The 19,725-nt window shown below is 38.2% G+C and overlaps 1 protein-coding gene across 3 annotated transcripts in view; it reads left to right on the top strand.

The window, feature by feature from the left end:
• The window catches only part of LOC114943515 (uncharacterized), a 137,227-nt gene extending 129,943 nt beyond the window's left edge, over positions 1 to 7,284 (top strand). For all 3 annotated transcript variants that reach the window (XM_085489169.1, XM_085489171.1, XM_085489170.1), the window contains 3 exons: positions 345 to 3,437; positions 4,507 to 4,850; positions 5,195 to 7,284. In XM_085489169.1, the coding sequence (XP_085345295.1) occupies positions 345 to 3,437; positions 4,507 to 4,850; positions 5,195 to 5,743 (3,986 nt within the window). In that variant the 3' untranslated portion in view covers positions 5,744 to 7,284. The remainder of the gene's footprint in view (positions 1 to 344; positions 3,438 to 4,506; positions 4,851 to 5,194) is intronic.
• The last annotated feature ends 12,441 nt before the right edge of the window (positions 7,285 to 19,725 follow it).

Genomic DNA, 19,725 nt, shown 5'->3' with positions numbered 1-19,725 from the left:
AAAACTTGTATCAATATGCATATTAATGATGTATTGCAAAATTGCTCCGAAATATCTTTAATAAAATAAATTGAATGAAAAATATACGCGATGAAAAATACGTTTAGCAAAATTCGTAAAAGCATTAATCGCGCACTATTAAATTCGTCGCATTACTTGAAAAGTATGCGCACATTTTCTTACAGCAGTTTCAATGTAAGAGTGAATAACGCGGCTAAGCGAAAATCATTTCCTTCAACACGTCTCATAAAACTAATGAAACGTGCAATTAACCACTGCTGCCAAACTCAGAGTTTGCGCTATAGTCTTAAATTAATGGCCTTGCCCTTTACGACCATTTCCAGGCACGGACACGATGGTACAGTCATTGAGTGTTTACGAGCTTGATAAGAGCATCGAGGAACTGAGGGAGGACGCTTTTCCGTCCGGATCGCAAATCAGGCATCTTCAAATTTCACATTCATCGTTACGGGAAATAAGCGAGAGCGCCTTCACAAATCTGAAGGACAGCTTGGAATCTTTGGCACTGGTTTCCGGTCGCTTACCTCACGTGCCTCAAAAATCACTGGCCGAACTACGAAAACTTGCCGCTCTGGATCTCGAGACGAATTTGATACAGGATCTCTCGTCCTACTGCTTTTACGGCTTGAAGTTAATGAAGTTGACCTTGAAGGGTAATCAGATATCGAAAATTTCCGAATACGCGTTCGCGGGTCTCGAAGACAGTCTGAGCGATCTGGATCTAGCCGAAAACAAGCTGAAGCTATTTCCTATGGCTCCCATGAGAAGACTCGAGAGCTTGGCTTCGCTCAGGCTGGCGTGGAACGAGATATCGGAACTACCCGACGACGGTTACAGTCTTCTTAGCTCCCTGTTGATCCTCGATTTAAGCAGCAACAATTTTGAAAAACTGACCGAAGACTGCTTCAGGCCCTGCCCGATCCTCCACACTCTATCTCTCTACTATAATTCCATCGAGACCATTCACAAGGACGCCTTCGTGTCGTTGAAGGATCTAGAATCGATCGACCTGAGCCACAATAAAATCGTTTTCCTCGACGTGGCGACGTTTAAGGGAAACGAACGACTGCGCACGATCGAGCTGAGCCATAACCACATTCACTACATCGGCGGCGTGTTTGCGAGACTACCCGAGCTGAGAGAACTTTATCTGGCGGAAAACAATATTCTTGAGATCCCGGGAGATGCGTTCGCCGGCAGCGTCAGTCTCGCAGTGGTGTATCTACAGCAGAATGCCATCCGAAGGATCGACGCCAAGGGTCTCACGAGTCTCACGCAGCTGGCCCAATTGCATTTGAGTAACAACTACATCGAGAAGGTGCCGCGGGAATTCCTCGAACACTGCGAGAACCTGTCGTCGCTCTCTCTAGATGGTAACAAGATCCGCGAGTTACAACCGGGCACCTTTATCAAGCTGCATCAGCTGCGCGAGCTGCGGCTGCAGGATAATCATATAACGGAGGTGAAGCGTGGCGTTTTCACGCCGCTTCCGGCGCTCCTCGAGCTTCATCTGCAAAATAACGCCATTACCTCTATGGAAACGGGCGCGCTGAGGACGCTGAATAGCCTCCAGCACGTTAATCTACAGGGCAATCAATTGACCATGCTCGGCGACGTCTTTCAGCTCTCCGCCTCGGAGTCGTCTTCCGGCGGAAGCTCTTTGGTGTCCATTCAGTTGGACAGCAACGGCCTGGCGGTGCTGCACAACGATTCTCTGCGTGGCCAAGCGTCCGTCAGAATCATGTGGCTCGGTCACAACAAGTTGACACATCTACAGGCGCCTCTCTTTAGGGATCTCCTTTTAGTCGAGCGCCTTTATCTGACGAACAATTCCATATCCAGAATCGAGGACGCCGCTTTTCAGCCGATGCAGGCTTTGAAATTTCTCGAGCTCAGCATGAACAAGCTGAGTCACGTAACGGCGAGGACATTTTCGGAGTTGCATGAGCTCGAGGAGCTATATTTGCAAGATAACGGTCTGAGGCGACTCGATCCTTACGCGTTGACGGCTCTCAAGAAGCTAAAAGTACTGGATCTGGCCAACAATTATCTCACCGTTTTGCAAGACGCGATTTTTCAAGAGGACCTGCCGATCAGAACGTTGAACTTGAAGAACTGCTCAATAACCACGATAGAGAACGGTGCCTTTCGTGGACTCAATAATTTATTCGATCTCAATTTGGACGACAATCTTCTTACAGCGTCGGCGCTTTTGCATTTGCACGTCCCCGGTCTTCGAACACTGGCGGCATCCGGCAACAATTTTAGTCAGATCACGGAACACTGTTTCAACGGATTGCCGTCTTTGCAGGAGCTACTCTTGGACGATTCGCAGATAGGTCAGCTGCCGGAGACTATCTTCGTGTTGAATCGGAATCTTGCGCGTTTACATTTGAATCGTAATCATCTGCGCACTCTACCCCCGGGAATCTTTGATAGATTGCTATCACTGCGGGAGATACGTCTGGATTACAATCGACTTCAAGACATCCCGTACTCGGCGCTGGCGAGTGCTCTTAATCTCGAAATTCTTACATTGTCCACCAATGAAATCGTCAACGTCGACGTGGCCAGTTTCGCCAGCTTAAAGCATTTGAGAGAGCTGGATCTGAGTCATAATAAAATCGAGACGATGTCGGGCTTCGCGATGGCAAATTTATCGCGTTTGATATCCGTGGATCTCAGTTATAATAATTTGAACGCCCTACCGGCGAATTTCTTCGCGCATTCGTCTTTGTTGCGAAGAGTCGATCTGTCGGAAAATAAATTTCGACAAATACCCGCGGTGGCTCTCTCGGGTCAGAATCTTCCTAGTCTTGCATGGCTGAATCTCACCCGGAATCCTCTAAATAGGATCCACGATCTACCGTCAGAGGCGATGTATCCTATTCTCCAGGAGGTGCACATATCCGGTACAAATCTCAGTATAGTGACCTCGCAAGATTTCGAGGCTTTTCCGGCATTGTTGCATCTTTATTTAGGTCAGAATGGCATTCTTCGAGTATCACCAGGAGCGTTTCGAAGTCTGCCAAATTTACTCACTCTTCATCTCGGCATGAACAGTCTAGAGATTTTGCCAAAGGAGAGGCTCCAGGGTATGGAACACTTGCGCATACTCAATTTAACGCATAACCGTCTGAAAGAGCTCGAGGAGTTCCCGGAAGATCTCAAATCACTTCAAATACTGGACCTGTCCTACAATCAGATCGGCATCGTCGGCAAAGTGACGTTCAAGAATTTAATTAGCCTGGTCGAGCTGCATCTTTACGGTAACTGGATAAACGCCATCTCCAGCGAAGCATTCAGACCCCTGAAGAAGCTACGTCTACTTGACTTGAGTAGGAATTACTTGGAGAATTTGCCACTGAACGCTTTCCGGCCACTCGAAACGCAAATAAGAAGCCTGCGGACCGAAGGTGAGCTCTGACACGTCTAGTATTTGTAATTAATTTCGCTCTTGCATGAACATTCTGCTTTTTTCTCGATAGCAGCGATGAACGCTGTTGTGAATTCGAATACAAGCGAACAAAGGCTGGGTGAGTGAGAGAGGAATAGAGTTTTCTCGTACACATGGCGGCTATCGATCCGAATCAAGTTACTACTACTCGAAAACCAATCGTATCACCGGTCACGTATTGCCATATCTCGAATCAATATTCAACACTGGAACAATCAAACAAGTTCGCACAACTCCATCTCATTTTCATTTCGAGTGGTATCCGCAAACTAATCTTTCGCGTCTTAATATTTCTCGGAAACTTGTTTAAAAGTATATCGCAGGAAGAGAAAAACACGTCCTTTTCTTTACAAAATTCTTTACAAAATTGGAAAAACTTCAGATATAATCTCGACGCGACGCTAAAATACCGTGCTGCGCGTTCAATTTGTTTATTCAATTATTTATGAATCGCGCAGATATATTTTATATAAATTATTAAGTATTGAACTCGAATTATAGATTTTAATTGCAGTTGATGCATTTGTAATTAATTTTAATCAGTTACAGCACACGCGAGAGAATAAATGAAACTTATATTTATATTTATTATATATAGAACTTGAATAATGGATTAAATTTCCAGTGAATTAGCTAAAGCGTACAATTTTGCTTTATAGTTAAATGGAATAGAAAATTACGTATAGAAAATATACAAAAAAAATTATTTGTGATATAAAAAAGTCTTATGAATATTTAATATTATAAATTATTAACAAACTACGCGATTCTCTCAAACGTACATATTTTTACTTATTTAAAAAAATATCAAGTATACGTATTGCGAAATAATATATTTACCATCTCTCACATATTCAAATATATTTTCAATATCAAAGCATATCGTATTATCGATTCTGTTATAAGTAATTAATGAGTTTAATTAATAATTAACGCGTTGTACTGAATCACTCCTCAAGTTTCGCTTTTCCAATCCAATCTTGATGAGCACAATATCGCGAATAATAGCGAATTTGTCTCATTAACAGAGAACCCCTTACACTGCGGCTGCGAATCGCAAGAGTTGTGGGAATGGTTGAGGGACCATCAGAAATTGGTGAGCGGGGTCGGTGGTGGTCGTAGCCGCGGAAGAAATGGCGTCGGAGTCGGTGACGTCGAGGGTGGTTTGTTAAGATGCGAGCAGCCACCCGAGCTGCGGGGTCTGGTCTTCCTCGATCTTGACCCCCACGCTTTCTGTTCCGCTCCGCTGGTCTTGAAGCTCGCGATTCAGGACATCCAGCCTTTTTCCGTTCTAGTATCGTGGCAGGGCAGAAATCATTCCGGCCTCCATGGATATCAAGTGGCGTATCACTCCTTGGACAATATCGACGAGGTAAGGAGATTTTTATAAACATTTCCGCTTATTTTATTTAAAATATAATATTATCCAGATTTTCTCCCTCGGCAGTATTTTCGAAATTTATAGTTTATCCAATGAAATATTTTTTTATATAATAATTAATTTTTTACTTTCTCTACTCACACGAAATATAATATTAAAAACAATGGACTGGATTTACGTACACACACGCACACGTTGAAAATAATTTTGGGAGCTAAAACTTGCCGCATTATTTCGCCGTTATTGCCCCGATCCTTATTTATTCAAGCCTGGCAACGTATAAGAAACCGCGCGCGACGTTGCTGACGAGAGGCCCGTTTTCCCCGACATTTCAGGTACGAGGTAAGCTGCTGGATCCAAAGGCACGTTCGGTGAGATTGACAAAGTTGGCGTCCGACACGCGCTACCTGATCTGCGTACTTGGCTTGGGCAGCTGGGGTCCAGCAACTCCCATCCCACAGGATATCGGTTCCTGGCAATGGAACGCCTCGCACGACGACGTGATCGAGGGATCCTCGATGCCCATGATGGTGAACTCGGCTACCAGTCGGTGCACCGAGGTCAGAACCTTGGACGCGCCTGATTCGATAGTGGGCGACGGTACCGTAAGCGATCGGGGTGGCATAGCGAGTATCCTCACGAGACGACTAGGCCTGATCGTAGGCAGCTGCATGGGCTTCGTCGTCTTCGTCGTGCTGATTTCGGTTCTGGGTTACATGAAGATGAAGAAGCAACGGGCGACGATTAAGCGCGATCAGCCACTGTCCTCGAATCCGCCGGAGTACATGTCTTACAGGCACTTCTCGTTGCAGAGCGGCGACAGGGCGGAAAATGCGTGTCCCAGTTTCATCAGCAACATCGGACCGCCGCCTCTCGGCTCGTAGCAAAAGGCGAAGGAGTCTCGTAAAGAGGCCGCTCAACACGAGATCGAGATGAAAGCCATGTCGACTTGCACCAGTATCTATAGCTAATAATTGCGCCCTGAAGAGATGTAGTGATGATCGATGATACTATACTTATGTATTGTCGATGAAAATGTGACAAGAAACCGGAGATTCCGATGTAACGTCGGGCCTTGGACTTATTAGCGCGATTAATTGTTTCGAGCGAATAAATGGGAAACCATCGATTAAATCGGTTATATCGTGAAACGATGTGCGGTGTTCGTGATAACTTTATTCCGGCCGTGACGACGACCGATCGACCGTAATCTCTTTTATTTGCCGAACGTAATCTAGATAAGGACTTCGACACACACAACTATTCGACTTTTTGTAGCGAATGATAAAATCGAGCTACGCCGAATCGCGCGGTTTTACAATTTTTTTAGTCGACAGCGATATTTCCAATGATGTAGAGAAATTTTTCTACTATTTCATCAAAAACGCTTACTATCTTGCGACTATCTCAGCTCATCATTGTACGAAAGAGAAAAATGCGTCAAAGCAAAGTGCCAAAAAAAGAAACGCGTTTCTAAATACATTATTGCTTTCATCAGCAACGCATTTTCTACCGCGAGAACATCTTCTAAGAGCGACTTAATCTCATTATCATGCATATATTGGCGAAGCTTAGGTGCGTTTAAAGCTTGTGCCAAAAGACGTGGGGAAACACGTGAAGATCTGAAAATTCCTCCCGCGAGAGAATCAAACGCCTGCGATAAACGAGCACTTTTGACAAGAGATTCTTTTTTTTCTCACTAACAGAAATATTCTTCGCGAGAAGGATCTTTTCTCGTTTACGACGTGTATCATGAAGAAAACCGGCTGTTAACGGCGAGTAATTTATACCGAAAATCGAGCAACGACGTATCAATTCTCCTCCCACGAAACTTCGAATCTCTCGTACGAGAAGACTGATTTTTTAAGCCGTTTAAAACTTCCGAGACTCGTCTAATCGTCTATCGTGCGACATTTTTTGTAAATAACGCATGATATCGCGGCATAATTAATATCCAATAAAATTCATCTTTTTAAAAAGTGCTGCGCAAGCAATATTACACTTATTCGTATTCGATAGTTCTAATGATCAGCACTAACGTAATTAAGGGAAAACGCGATCTGCGCAGTGAGAAGCTCACATCGTCGTCCTTAAAAATATCGCAATAGACAAGATCTTGCGAACGATCGCGATCTAGCCTCTTCGATTTTGATAAATATCACGTTACCGGAGGCAGATTCGCCACACTCGAACGAGCACATCCGAATTCTTGAATTGTGGAAGACTAAGTGTGATTCCTGCCAAACAAAAAGTAAAAAGAAAGAAATAATCGATTCCAAGTTGCCAAATGTTAATTGTGTATCGAATATCGTGAAAAAAAAAATCGGTTTATTGTATATAGATAGAAGATATATATACATATAGCATTTTCTTTATTATATAGTGTTTAGGCTTTCGGTTAATAAAAAGTACCTTAAGGCTGTAAGTCGAGTGTTTCAATTATTGTTCCATGCACAAACTTCCCTAACTTGCATTAACAAACCGACTTTAACCGACTAATTAATTTTTATTTCAGTGCTTTCTAATTGCTACGAAACAACTAGACTGCGCATCCTAGAATGCAAAATTTTCGGGACGCGGGATAACGATGATAATAACAAAAGTACGAAGTTTTTCATCTGTTTCATAAAAGTTATCTTTAATTTCGCACACACACTAATCATCTTTATTGCGCGATTACTTATTCGTTTTGTGCCCCAATTATGCGCGAAGCACCTCTAGTGCATGATTCAGTCGCCATTCTAGTCAAATGGAATTTCCTAGCATATTCCCCTCCGGCAATCCGTTAAGTCATTTCATACGACTAATTAATTAATTATAATGGCAGCTTAGACCGGACAGCTTAGAACGCGTCCATGGTTTACATAGATTTCGTAATTAACTCGGGTCTATCCCTAAGCGTCAATCAGTTCCGATCTGATGTGTCAGAGGAGAAGCTGTACAATAGAAGCTGTAAGGAGATATTCTAATAATACATACTTCAACGTGCAAGTTTATTTTGCATCAGAGATGCGCGTTTGATCCCGGCGCACACAGGTAAGTGAATATTAAAACTATCTTAAACTAACTGCAATTTACTCGAAAGATTTGTTTGGAATTTTTTTATACATACGTATATAAATATAGTATTTTATATTCAGTTGTCAGTTTATCTCTTGTATGTGTAAAAATTTTTATATAAAAATATTAATAAGTCTCTTTACTTTTTCAATAAACGCGATATCCTTTCATCGTCATGCAAAAGTTGTCGGATCATACAAAAAGTTACATTATACTTTTTTAATATAACATTTTTTAATTTAATTAAATATTAACTAAAGAAATACAAAAAATATACAAATGATAATAAAAAAATTAATATATTAGGTACTTTGTAATATATAATTTAATTTATATTGTATATATTTAATTTTTGTCTTAAAAATATTTAATAAATAAATCGAATGGCTAATGCAGTACAACAAATATGCAAAGAGTACTAAGAGTTTCGAGGCTTTTTAATTAAGTATAGTTGTATCGGAATTGCGCAGCAATGTTGACATTCCCATTGAAGAAACTGAAGTATCGCAAAAAGTTTGAAATAAGATCGCTATTCGTAAGTTTAATGAGAATACAACATGAAGAAGAACACGAGAAAAGTCAATGCGATCAACATCAAGTCCTATAGAGGCATGTCGGAGAGCAGCGGCGATATTATATGAACTCTAATTAATTCCAGGAGTTTCGTTCTAACTGTCGCGTGTCCGTAATTTATCTGGATGTAAAGCGGCACGTAAATATGTGCCGTCCAGCTTCCGCTTATTTCATAATCATATTCCGTGATCTCATCAACGAAACCCAGACACTTTTACGTCAGCGTAAAATCTGCATAAAAATTCAGGCTATTTTTAATATTTTTTTTTAAACTAGCATTGGTCCTTCGATATAATTTTTCGCTAAAGAGAGAAAGAGAGAGAGAGAGAGAGAGAGAAGCAAAGAGAAATTTTATTATTGGATAAAATGCCTTTTTTCTCTCTCTTTAGCAAAAAGTATGTAATAGAGCATAATTAAAAAACATATGCATAATACAATTTCTTCTTTAAAAAAAGCAGGCAGTAGGGAAGAGAATTAAAAAAAATAACGGAAATACGCGTGTTAATATTAATAAGAAAATTAGATGGATCACTTTAATAATTACTTATTACTTTGTTAATTTGCTAGAAGATGTATTAATCTTTTAACATCGTTATTCATTTATTTTATACATCAATCTTATGAAATATATATCATTGCAAATTTCAAAAACTTTACAGTAAATTGAATAAATAAATTTATGCTTATCAACAATATAGTTATTTCATTGTTGTATGTTTTTCTACAAAGAATAAGGAGCAAATAACGAATTGTGACATAATTTCGAATTTCACAATAAAGCGTGTATGTAATGGAAGTAGTCGTGAAGACATAATAAAACGATGGTACGATTTGTTAAAGAATAGCTGGTATTATTCTAGGGCAAAAGATATATTTCTCGAAACTATGTCAAATATGACAGTTAAACGAGCTATTATGAAACATCTACCACGTGTAATAAGCTACATTTTATTAAAGCTACTTTTCTTTCCTTTCTTTCACTCGACTTAGCATGAATTATATACCTATTCTTTGCGATGTATATTAAATATTTAATATTTTCCTGCGTTGAATAAAAATCATATTCTTATCGATATACTGGTTGTCCTATTTAACCATATATTATGTTTGTCTCATTTTATCACGTATGATTTAAATCAGAGCAATATTTTACAATTAATATTTCACGCAGAAACATATATCGAGGTATTACATCTATTCTTCAAATTATATTTATATAATTTTTCTCGCTCTATCCTCTCTCATATATGTATTCTACATCTATATTTATCATAAAAAAATTTAGCTATGGTATTTAATAAGTATAGTAAGTATGGTAGTAAATTGAGCTACAGTAATTAATTTTTTTCCACAATAAATATAGATGTAGAAGATATATATACATATATGAGAGAGGATAATAAAACTATAAATCTGTTCGAATAGCAAGGAAAATTATGTGAATATAATTCAAAGAACACATAAATAATACCTCGAATGGAGCCTGAAAACAAATACCCCTTCACCGCTATATACGGCGCGAAAATACATTGGGCGTTAATGAACCAGAACGTCAGTTTACAACTGAACGGCAGCGGTGTTTTGCTTCGGAAGCATCTCTCCTCATGACAAACAGCTCTGCGGTCGAGGGTTCTTCTGCCTGAACGCGGCAGAAACTCCGGCTGCACATATTGTTAATCTTTCGCCGTGCGCACGGGACTCTGTGCAACGGCGTTACAGTTTCCAAGTGCAACTATTAATAAGGTGCGCGAGTACACGCCGTTAGACCGTAACTGTATCGTGCTACAAGGATAGCTCGCGCTCGGAGAGAGATCCGATATGAGCATCATGACGCAGGATTAGTAGTTGGCATAGCCTATACCTTATACCGGGAAAACTTGGCGCGCATAGGAGCAATTGTATTAGAGAGCCCGGGTGTGTGTCTATACAACCTCTCTCTCTCTCTCTCTTCCTCGGTTGTATCGCGCCAAAGCTTTCCTCCCTTTGCTTTCCATACACCGTGGAAAGCCGACCACTATTTTCCACCCCCGTATTGTACACATACACGCGGATAATACGCTCGAACAAGGCGGCTCATTGTAACGGGAAGACATGCAGTCGTGGGCCGAGAAATTATGCATGCGATGAAATCTTCCCTCTGTTTTTACTCCCGTAACATCTCCCGTTCGCGCGTCTTCGATCGTATTTCTGTCCCTCGACCTCACCTTTCACCTGACATAGTATGCTCACGAGAGAGAGAGAGAGAGAGAGAGGTGCTTTCACGTGAGATTCTCGTCGCAACAGTTGGCAACTGAATGAAAGCGGATATATGATAACGCATTACGGTGAGAGTTCGGCGTGTGCATGTGTCTTTTTGATAATTCTATGAGAATTGAATTAAAATTCCATTAAATTCAAATTAAATTATCTCGAAGAGAGAACTGTCACAGAGCATTTTCTCGAATAAAAATTAAATATGTCTTAGTGAATCTATATATGAATATTTTCTTTTTTTAATTATTTTTTCCTTTTAACGGGAAAAAGATGATTGATGGCGCGAGATAGGGTTTATAACGGTACAATAGTTGATACAGCAGCTTCGTATAAAACTACCATTCCAGGCCGTAAAAAACATTTATCAAGTAACCAATTCACTGCGACACGTAAGTGTACACCATTTTACGGCGCAATATCTAGAGGAGAGAAATAACTATCTATGGGTCGCAGTCTGGTCGCGACAGCCTACATAGCGAGGGGACCATATTTATTGAGATAAACGCGACGGATTGTACTGGTTCATAGCATCGCATTATTGTTGGATTAGTATATATATCTGGCGGCGTGAAAAAACGATATCGATCGATCGAACCGTCCGACCAATATCATATAGTTTTGAATTCGCCCTTGCATTACGTATATGGCAGAGATTAATTGCGCTTCAGTATTTTTCTACAGTTAATAAAGCAGAAAAGTACCACAATACTTTTATGAAAATTTTATATTTGCTGTCATTTTTTTAACTCTTCCTGCGATTATCAGATTCATAAAAAAATTATGATTACGATTGTACAAAATAAAATCAATATAGATATCAATGTTGTACTGCTTTGTGCGAAATAATATTAAATTGATCGAAAATGTGTTAGTTTTTTCGAAAATGAAAATAGAGGAAAATAAGGCATTTAATATTTGCATATATGAATAAAAGTATAAATTTTTGGAGCTTAATTATCGAAACTACATTTGTGTTAGCATCGCATATATCGACTAGTTACAATGCGTTTTGCTCAAGAGAAAATTGCAGGAACAATAGGAAATTAATTAATATAATATCCTGTTCCTTTCGTGTGCATTTATATAGGTATTTGCACGTACGTAACACATTGTGCGGAAAGAAGATAATTGCAATATATCTCTTTGTTGTTTAATTTTCTGTGCTCGCCGCAAAATTCCTCACAATACAAAAGTAGCTACAAATTGCATTCTTAGAATATTCTCTACTAAGCGAAAATTGAAATAGTCGAAATTTTTGCTTTGCCAATTAACGGAACAACTTATTTTTTGCATAGCATTTTAATTTTATGCTATTGCGTAAAAAAACCCGCAAATTCTTAACAATTATAGAACTGGTAACATTTATATTTCTATATTTAGGATTTTTCTTATGAGTGTAATAGAATTCAGAAGGCATAAAGAAAAAGAATTTCTACAATGATCAGAAACATAAAGAAAGGTTTCACAGCACTTGCCAAGTTTCCTTTTATAAAACTTAAATGAACATTTCTTATACTTGGAATGGCATTTTTAACTTATTTTGTTTGCATATTTTATCTTCTATATATTAATGTTACACTTAAATATAAATTTTATAAATTTCGAACAATTAGTTGAACTAATTACAATATTTATGCATTTTTGATCGCAATAAATATAACAGAAAAATTAGAGAGAAACCAATAGAGAGAAAATATTTCAAATATCAATTATATAGTTTTGCTTCAAGTTTTATGTTTCTTTTTTTGGACACGAGATCTCGCTCTTTGTGTATTACAAAAGATTTCATAGATATTATACTCATCGAGAAATCTCTGCTACGATATCGATTGGCGATATGTTCCCTCGATTCCAACTTTCTTTCTTTCGTCTTTCCTCTCTCGCGTCGAAAAATGTGCCACGATTCTGGATGAGGAATGATCAGAAACGCTTTAAATGCCCAAGCACATGCTGTAATCTGATTTGAAATGATTCTATTCTCTTCATTCGATACCCGAGGGAGAAGAAGGAGGGAGCAAAGTGGCCCTGGAAAATGAGAACGGGGACCAGAAGAAAGATGCTCATTGAGAGCACTCGTTTGGCGAGAAGTAACAATCTGTTCCACATAAATCCAACTTGTCATCGAGAAATCGGCGCAAATATGCACAATCGTGAATGCACAAAACGAATATAATTCCATAAAATTGCTCTCTATTGGAATAATTTTACGGCGCAAAAGTGAGATATTCGAGCAGAGCTTACGTTTGAAAAATGGCGTGATCATAATTTTTTGAACGCGCATAATACATGTAATGCGCTCGATCTTTTATTCTGAAATGTACTTTTATTCCTTTATATTACGTTAAATCTTCATAAAAGACACGTGTTAAATTCTGTATCGCATATATAAATTGTATATATAATATTTGTTGAATATATATTTGATAAATATCAATTGCAAGGTATACATATAATCAGCTGCATGTGTAAATGTCGGTCACAAAGTAGAACCAAATGCGGCTAAATACAAACTATAAGCTAAATAGAAACGCGATATTTAATAAATAAATCAATTTTGAGCATAATAAAAATACAATATTTATTTAAACTAATAAATTTTGAGCATAATAAAAATACAATACAATATGGAATAGGGAAAGAAAAAATTATAAAAATATGACGAAAGATTAAACCAATCAATACGGCTAGAGAGATAAAACAGAGAGGAGTGATTAGCTCCTCAAATTCATGCTTTAATTTATAAACTATATACATACGTGATCTTTGACATAGCGCGCGTGGGCGCGCATTACCGATGCAAATTAATCCGGCATATATTATTTTCATAAAATCGAATGAGCCCGGTGCACCGTGTATGGCTTGTCCGATAACAGATAATTAATATTTATTCGCTACATGTTGGAAAATGAGTTCGCTACGCGCAGCAGACGCGCGCAGCGTACGAAAGATCAAATATTTTCCAAAGTGAAATTTATGCCGGCACTCAAACCACTTTGAACTCGTGCGTTACCATTACGCATCGTGAATTAAACAGCCGTTGATACTTTATGGCGACAAACTTCACAGTGGAATCCATTAAAAAGGATATACGCGCGAATATTGTACGTATGAATAAAATTAATGATAAAATAATAATAATAAAAGATATAAAATAAATTAGACAAAGGGAAGAAAACTAGTACACATCAATCATCTGCATTAATTTATAAAATTGCAAGAAATAGGAACTCGCACAAATTTACAAAAAAAGAAAATTATATTTAAAAAATTTTTATTCATAGATTTTGATTTAAACTCTCGTGTCTAACATTTTAATAGCGATGACTCGTGACAATACATCGGCTGCAACTTAACGTATAGCACATGCAACGGTCCCGTTTGCACAATTTACATAGGTGATTGACATTTTCGTATGTCACAGTGACTGCACTCACCGCAAAAACCAACAAAAATGAGGCGCACTACGTGGCCATTCATTACCAGTAACTCCATTATGCGGTACTAATATATCACCGTACCGGCTTATTTCGACAACGAGAGGGAAAAGGGACCGCATTACCAGCAGTGCATATTCAAAGCGCATAATAACATTTTAGACCGTCGTAATTTCGTCGGCGAAGCTTTCAAAATCGCCATTATCACGCTAGTGTAAAATACAATTCACATATATGCGCGAGTTTATCAGCTTCCTCCTCTCTTTGCCGATTCGTATACATATTTATCGAGTTCAAGTCAATGTATCCGGTAATTATAATAATAACTTACCACTTAATATTTGTATATTGGCACACTTAGGCTTTTTGGAACATTCATAAATTAAAAATGCGCACAGAATATTTATATTAAATGTTTATTATTTATTAATTCAATATTATTTAATATTCTGATCAAATATTATATTTTAATTCTGTTAAGGTGTGAAAATAAAGCTCCTGTTTAGCTCTCCATTGATCTTCGAAGTAAAAATGCAGACACACAATTGAAGGACCGGTTAAAAATTACATTGTTATTAAATGTTATTAAACAAAATTTTCTTCAACGTAATCCTACTCATCACTTTCGCAAAGCATTAGCGATATATAACAATGAAATCATCAGCATGGAGGGAAAATAATTCTACGTGTCGCTGGAGTACATTTAATCCATTTTCATAAGCGCGGGCGACGCGGACCAAATTTTCCAAAAATATGTATCTCTCTCTCCTGCGCGGCAACAATATACCGATAATTTTCGTCCAAAATTTTCGTCGATTTGAATGAGAGTGATTGCGCGAAAATATATGTATAGGTACACGCACCAGTGGAAAATATCGAATACTCGAGGAGCAGGAATGTCATCGCGAAAGGGTCATCGGCGAGGAGAAAAAAATGCGACAAGTGATTTATATATTATGGAAGTCAGTCTCGCAATATGCATATGTTTTCCTCCGTCTGTCTCGAGGAATATATGAATTTTATCAGGGACTCTTTTTGCGTTTCTGAGATAGACGTGTGGGCGTCGTATCTGAGAATACACAGACGCCGCTTATGAGACGCCCCCGGAATGGTATCTGAAACTCGGATCTCTTGTCCCAGTTCTCGCGGAGAAAAATGGTCGGGGGCTTCGCACAATGAAGCACGAGAGATCGATTGACGGACTTTTCTTTTTCAGAACTTTTGCCTCGACAGCAGCTGCGATCGCGCGCTTTGACAACTTACGAGTGATACTCGTCTCCATTCTTCTTTGCGCTTTATTTACTAAAGATACGTCATTGTTGTATTCAATCATTATATCACCGCGATGTTTTGCATTATATATAAAGAAGAAAAACTATGTATATTATGCGAAATTAAATAGGTAAAAATTACAAGAGAAATGTGCGGTTAGAAGCATTTTTTGCACAAGCAAATATTAAATGTTCTTTCCGAAGAATCTCTGAAGAGACTCGCGAAGCAATTCCGAAGTATGATTATGGAGCTCAGCATTTCTCCTGAATTTCAACTGTAACTCTTGGATTTGAATTCTTAGATCCGAGAAGGGATCGATTAGTATAAAATGGGTATGAGATTATCCGGTGATATTATAATGAGCACCGCGGTTTCATCTCTCTCTCTTTCCAGATCCAATCTTTTCTCCTCTAAGCTTCCTCTAAGGAATTTTCGCGCATATGAAACGAAATTATAAGGCTCAAAAGCAACTTTATTAATTCCATTAATTTTTTTTCACCATTATGCACTTTATTATGTCTGCTAAACTCGTCATGATGTACATCATGTTAAAGAATATATTCAGCGTATACTTATATCTCATAAGTTTGATATCTCTATTGAATTTTATGATCATATATAATTTCACGATTCTTCAAGACTACTGAACATCTTGGTGACTAAACGTAAAATCAAAACGATATGCATGTTAATATAATATTAAAATTAAATTAAAAAATTAGAAAAATTGTTAAGCTGAAAATATGCTATATTCATTCATCGTTACGTAAAACTGCATTCAAGCGTGCAGTTACATATTCACATTGCATATTTGCAATAACGCGCGTGTATGGACGTGCGGTTATCGGAAACTAAACACATGTAAGCGCTCACGAAACATTCGTCGATACTCTACTTTCAGCATCTCGCGTATACAAAACTTCGCAAATACGGGAAATTCAATGAGCCTCGAACAAACGTTTCCGGCTCCGTAACGACGTATTCGGGAAATAGACATGCATACAAAGTCGGGCATTCGGCGAAATGGCGCCGGTGGCTTTGTGCTTTGCACAAAGCGAATCTCACTGTCGTGAGATTACACAAAACGACACATGCCTGTTTCGTTTCTTGATCGTAAATGCCTTCCCAATGCGTTTCGCCTTAGAAAATATCTCTCCGGTTTATTTCTTGTGTACGTATCTTTGTCGTCGAAATATAATGCAACGGAAAACATCGAAAGTTGTGAGACAAAGAGGGTAATTTTGCGGAGAGAAATGTTAATTTTCGGGGCGTCGATTCTGCGTTAATAAATGGAAGGTTGTTAAAGGTCGCATGACATCTGTCATTGATTTTTAGAAGACAAATTAAAATATAAAGGATATATATTACGAGCATATTATTTATTTAAATACACGTATTAATCATTAAATTTAAATTTATGTTAATTAAAATTGCAGATTTGTGCACGTGGACGACTAATGTCATCCAGGGATAAATGTCAAAAATATGTCGAAACTTTTCTACGCCTAAAACTGAATAAAAATTATTATCACAGTGCAATGAGTCGAACACACAAAGCTGGTACCTGAGTGTCCATACATTAATAAAAAATTATGCATTAACAGAAAGGTTAATTACGCCAAAAGTGTATATACAGAACACCGTCAAATCACTAGAAATACAGATTCGATACAGCTGAATTTGCTGATCTCAATCAATCATCGCGTAATGTTTATATAATGGCCGCCAGTCATTCTCATATTACACGATGTATCCGCCAGCTATCTAAACAGACGCACAATACCATGCATCGGTATTGTATGTATATAATTTGCACAAAATTCGAATGCGCATTGTGATAACGCGATATGTAATGCGAGAATTCGCTCAATGTGGCAGTTTCTATTGTTACTTAGCAAACGATCGACATTTTGTATTCGACATTTCTAATAATGCGTGGATATGGTCGCGAAATAAATCCGGTTGCCAATAACCCTATAAAACGTATATACGTAAGTAACTTTCTAATTACTTATACGATGCACTTAATTTCGCAGAACGACGCAAGAACGGTGTCTGCGAAGAAAATTGTATCTTATAATCTCTCAGATCTTTATCGTGTACTTTCACGGACCGAATCATCGCCTCGAAATGGAAAATTGCACTTTAACCTGGTCTCGCGCATATCGAATGTACAGGAGACAAGGAAGAGAGTGGGAGAATTCTCATTACCTTAATATCCTGCTGTTACCGCTGATATGGCGGTCGGAATAGGGTGAAATTACAACGGAGGTTTAACGGTAACGTCTAGTGCCGAAACTATCGACAAAACGTGACGAAGCAAAGGTAAATCTCGTCTTCTCATCAGGCCAACAAGTCAGACAGAACTATGACAGAGATCAGGGAGGATTACTCGGCCGTTTCGACCTGTATAGTCCTGTTACTTAAGTCGACCTTGTGTTCTCCATGTAACTAGACGATCGAGCTTTGCGACAACATTTAAATTAATTAGACACTATATCTCAAACGCTCCGTCGCGTAATTAAACGAACCTAATGGATTATGTGAGTTGTTTTGTCATTTAACAAATTATAACTTATAACTTAAATATGTGACTGAGACATGTACATATAATATCGCAAATGTAAAAATAATGCAATATATCCTGAAAGAGGCTAGTCTAGTATAAGAAAAAAAATGGGATAAGCGCAAAAGAAAATTGTTGCAACTATTTGAATATAAGTAAAATAAGCTTAACAATTTTGGCATTAATTATGTTTCAAAGTCTCCTCTCTCGGATAATTAACAATTCAATCAACTTAATGCAAATGGGTAGATAATATTATGGTAGAACTAATACGGCTCAATAATATGTCATTGTATATCAAACATATCATTTGAATATTACTGAATATTGATAGTCATCTGTTTAATTGTTATACTCGATACAAATACATTTTGTCCGCTCGATATGATCTTCCACATATCAAAATGATATATTGTTTATAGTCTTGTAAGAGCAAGAGATTATGATTATAAAATTTCGGATAACAAAAAGAGAGATACATACATCTCTTTGTGCCACGGAGAATAATGACGTACAAGAAGAGTTAAATTAAGAGAATTAATAAAGAAGAAACACATGAATAACGTGGATGCGCCGAGAATTCGTTATTTGAGAGCCGAGCTTTGTTCATAAATTTTCTGCAGCAGGTCGACAAATTACATGGGCAGACGGCCATCAGTAACGCGAGTAGTTTCAAAATTAGGTGTCTTGGATCCTCGAGAGCGCCGGCCAACTTCGCGGAGACTTCAAAACGAATACCTAAATGAGAACCTGACATCCGCGGCTTTTCCGCGAAGCATGAAGTCTGCTGACTTTTCTTTCGAGACAAACTGCAGACTTCCAAACTGACGCGCGAGTTGACATTTGTGTTGAGCTTGTGAACGAAATATTTTGCACAGCAAATTTTCTCTACAACGCATGGTGCATTTGGGGAACATATTCTCAACCTGTAGAAACTATCTATGTTTTAATTATAACGTGCATTACAATTTAAAAATTATAAGTACAAAAAAATTCAAATATAATTTTTAGATTAATAATATAAGTTCTAGAGTCGATTACTCTTTACAAATAGAATATATAAAATATTATTCGAGTTCTAGAAAATAAAATTTGATTATTGGATTTTTAAGTACATATTGAAGATCCCACACATTCCTAATTACACGTTCATATTTATTTATTTATGAATTCCGCTAGAAATGCGAAAATCGATAGCGAGTCGAAGGTAGAACGTAAGATAGTAAAAACAAGTAGTCGGTAAGGGAAGGAAAGTGTAAGAAAATGCATAAGTTTATCACCGAACTCCTGGACCTTTCATGGGCTTTTTCCCTGCGCCGGAAATTCCGCAACAAGAAGAGAGAAAGAAAGAGAGAGAGAGAGAGAGAGAGAGAGAGAGAGAGTCGAGACACACCGAGAGACCGAAAGCGCCAAATTTATATAAACGCGAGAACCGGGCCGTTATTCCGAAGAAAATTTCTGGCATAAATATTTCCATCGGTTCGAACACGTCTGCTCTTTTCTATCCCATTCGCCATAAACTCGTTTCTCACCTCGCTTCTGCGCCAGTCGAAAGTCTGAACGAGTAGCTGAAGGAATTTCAAAATCCGGAGCGAAACGGCAATGGCAACTGACTGTACTGCGGAGATTTCGAGCAAATCGAGTCGACGATCGACTGTGCTCGACTAGAAATATAATGAAGGCATATATATATATATATATATATATA

Source organism: Nylanderia fulva, unplaced genomic scaffold (genome assembly GCF_048542155.1).
Source record: "Nylanderia fulva isolate GAGA-0341 unplaced genomic scaffold, ASM4854215v1 Scaffold8, whole genome shotgun sequence".
Classification (NCBI taxonomy): domain Eukaryota; kingdom Metazoa; phylum Arthropoda; class Insecta; order Hymenoptera; family Formicidae; genus Nylanderia; species Nylanderia fulva.
Note: the sequence above shows the minus strand (reverse complement) of the source record. Positions and strands in the feature narration are given on the sequence as shown.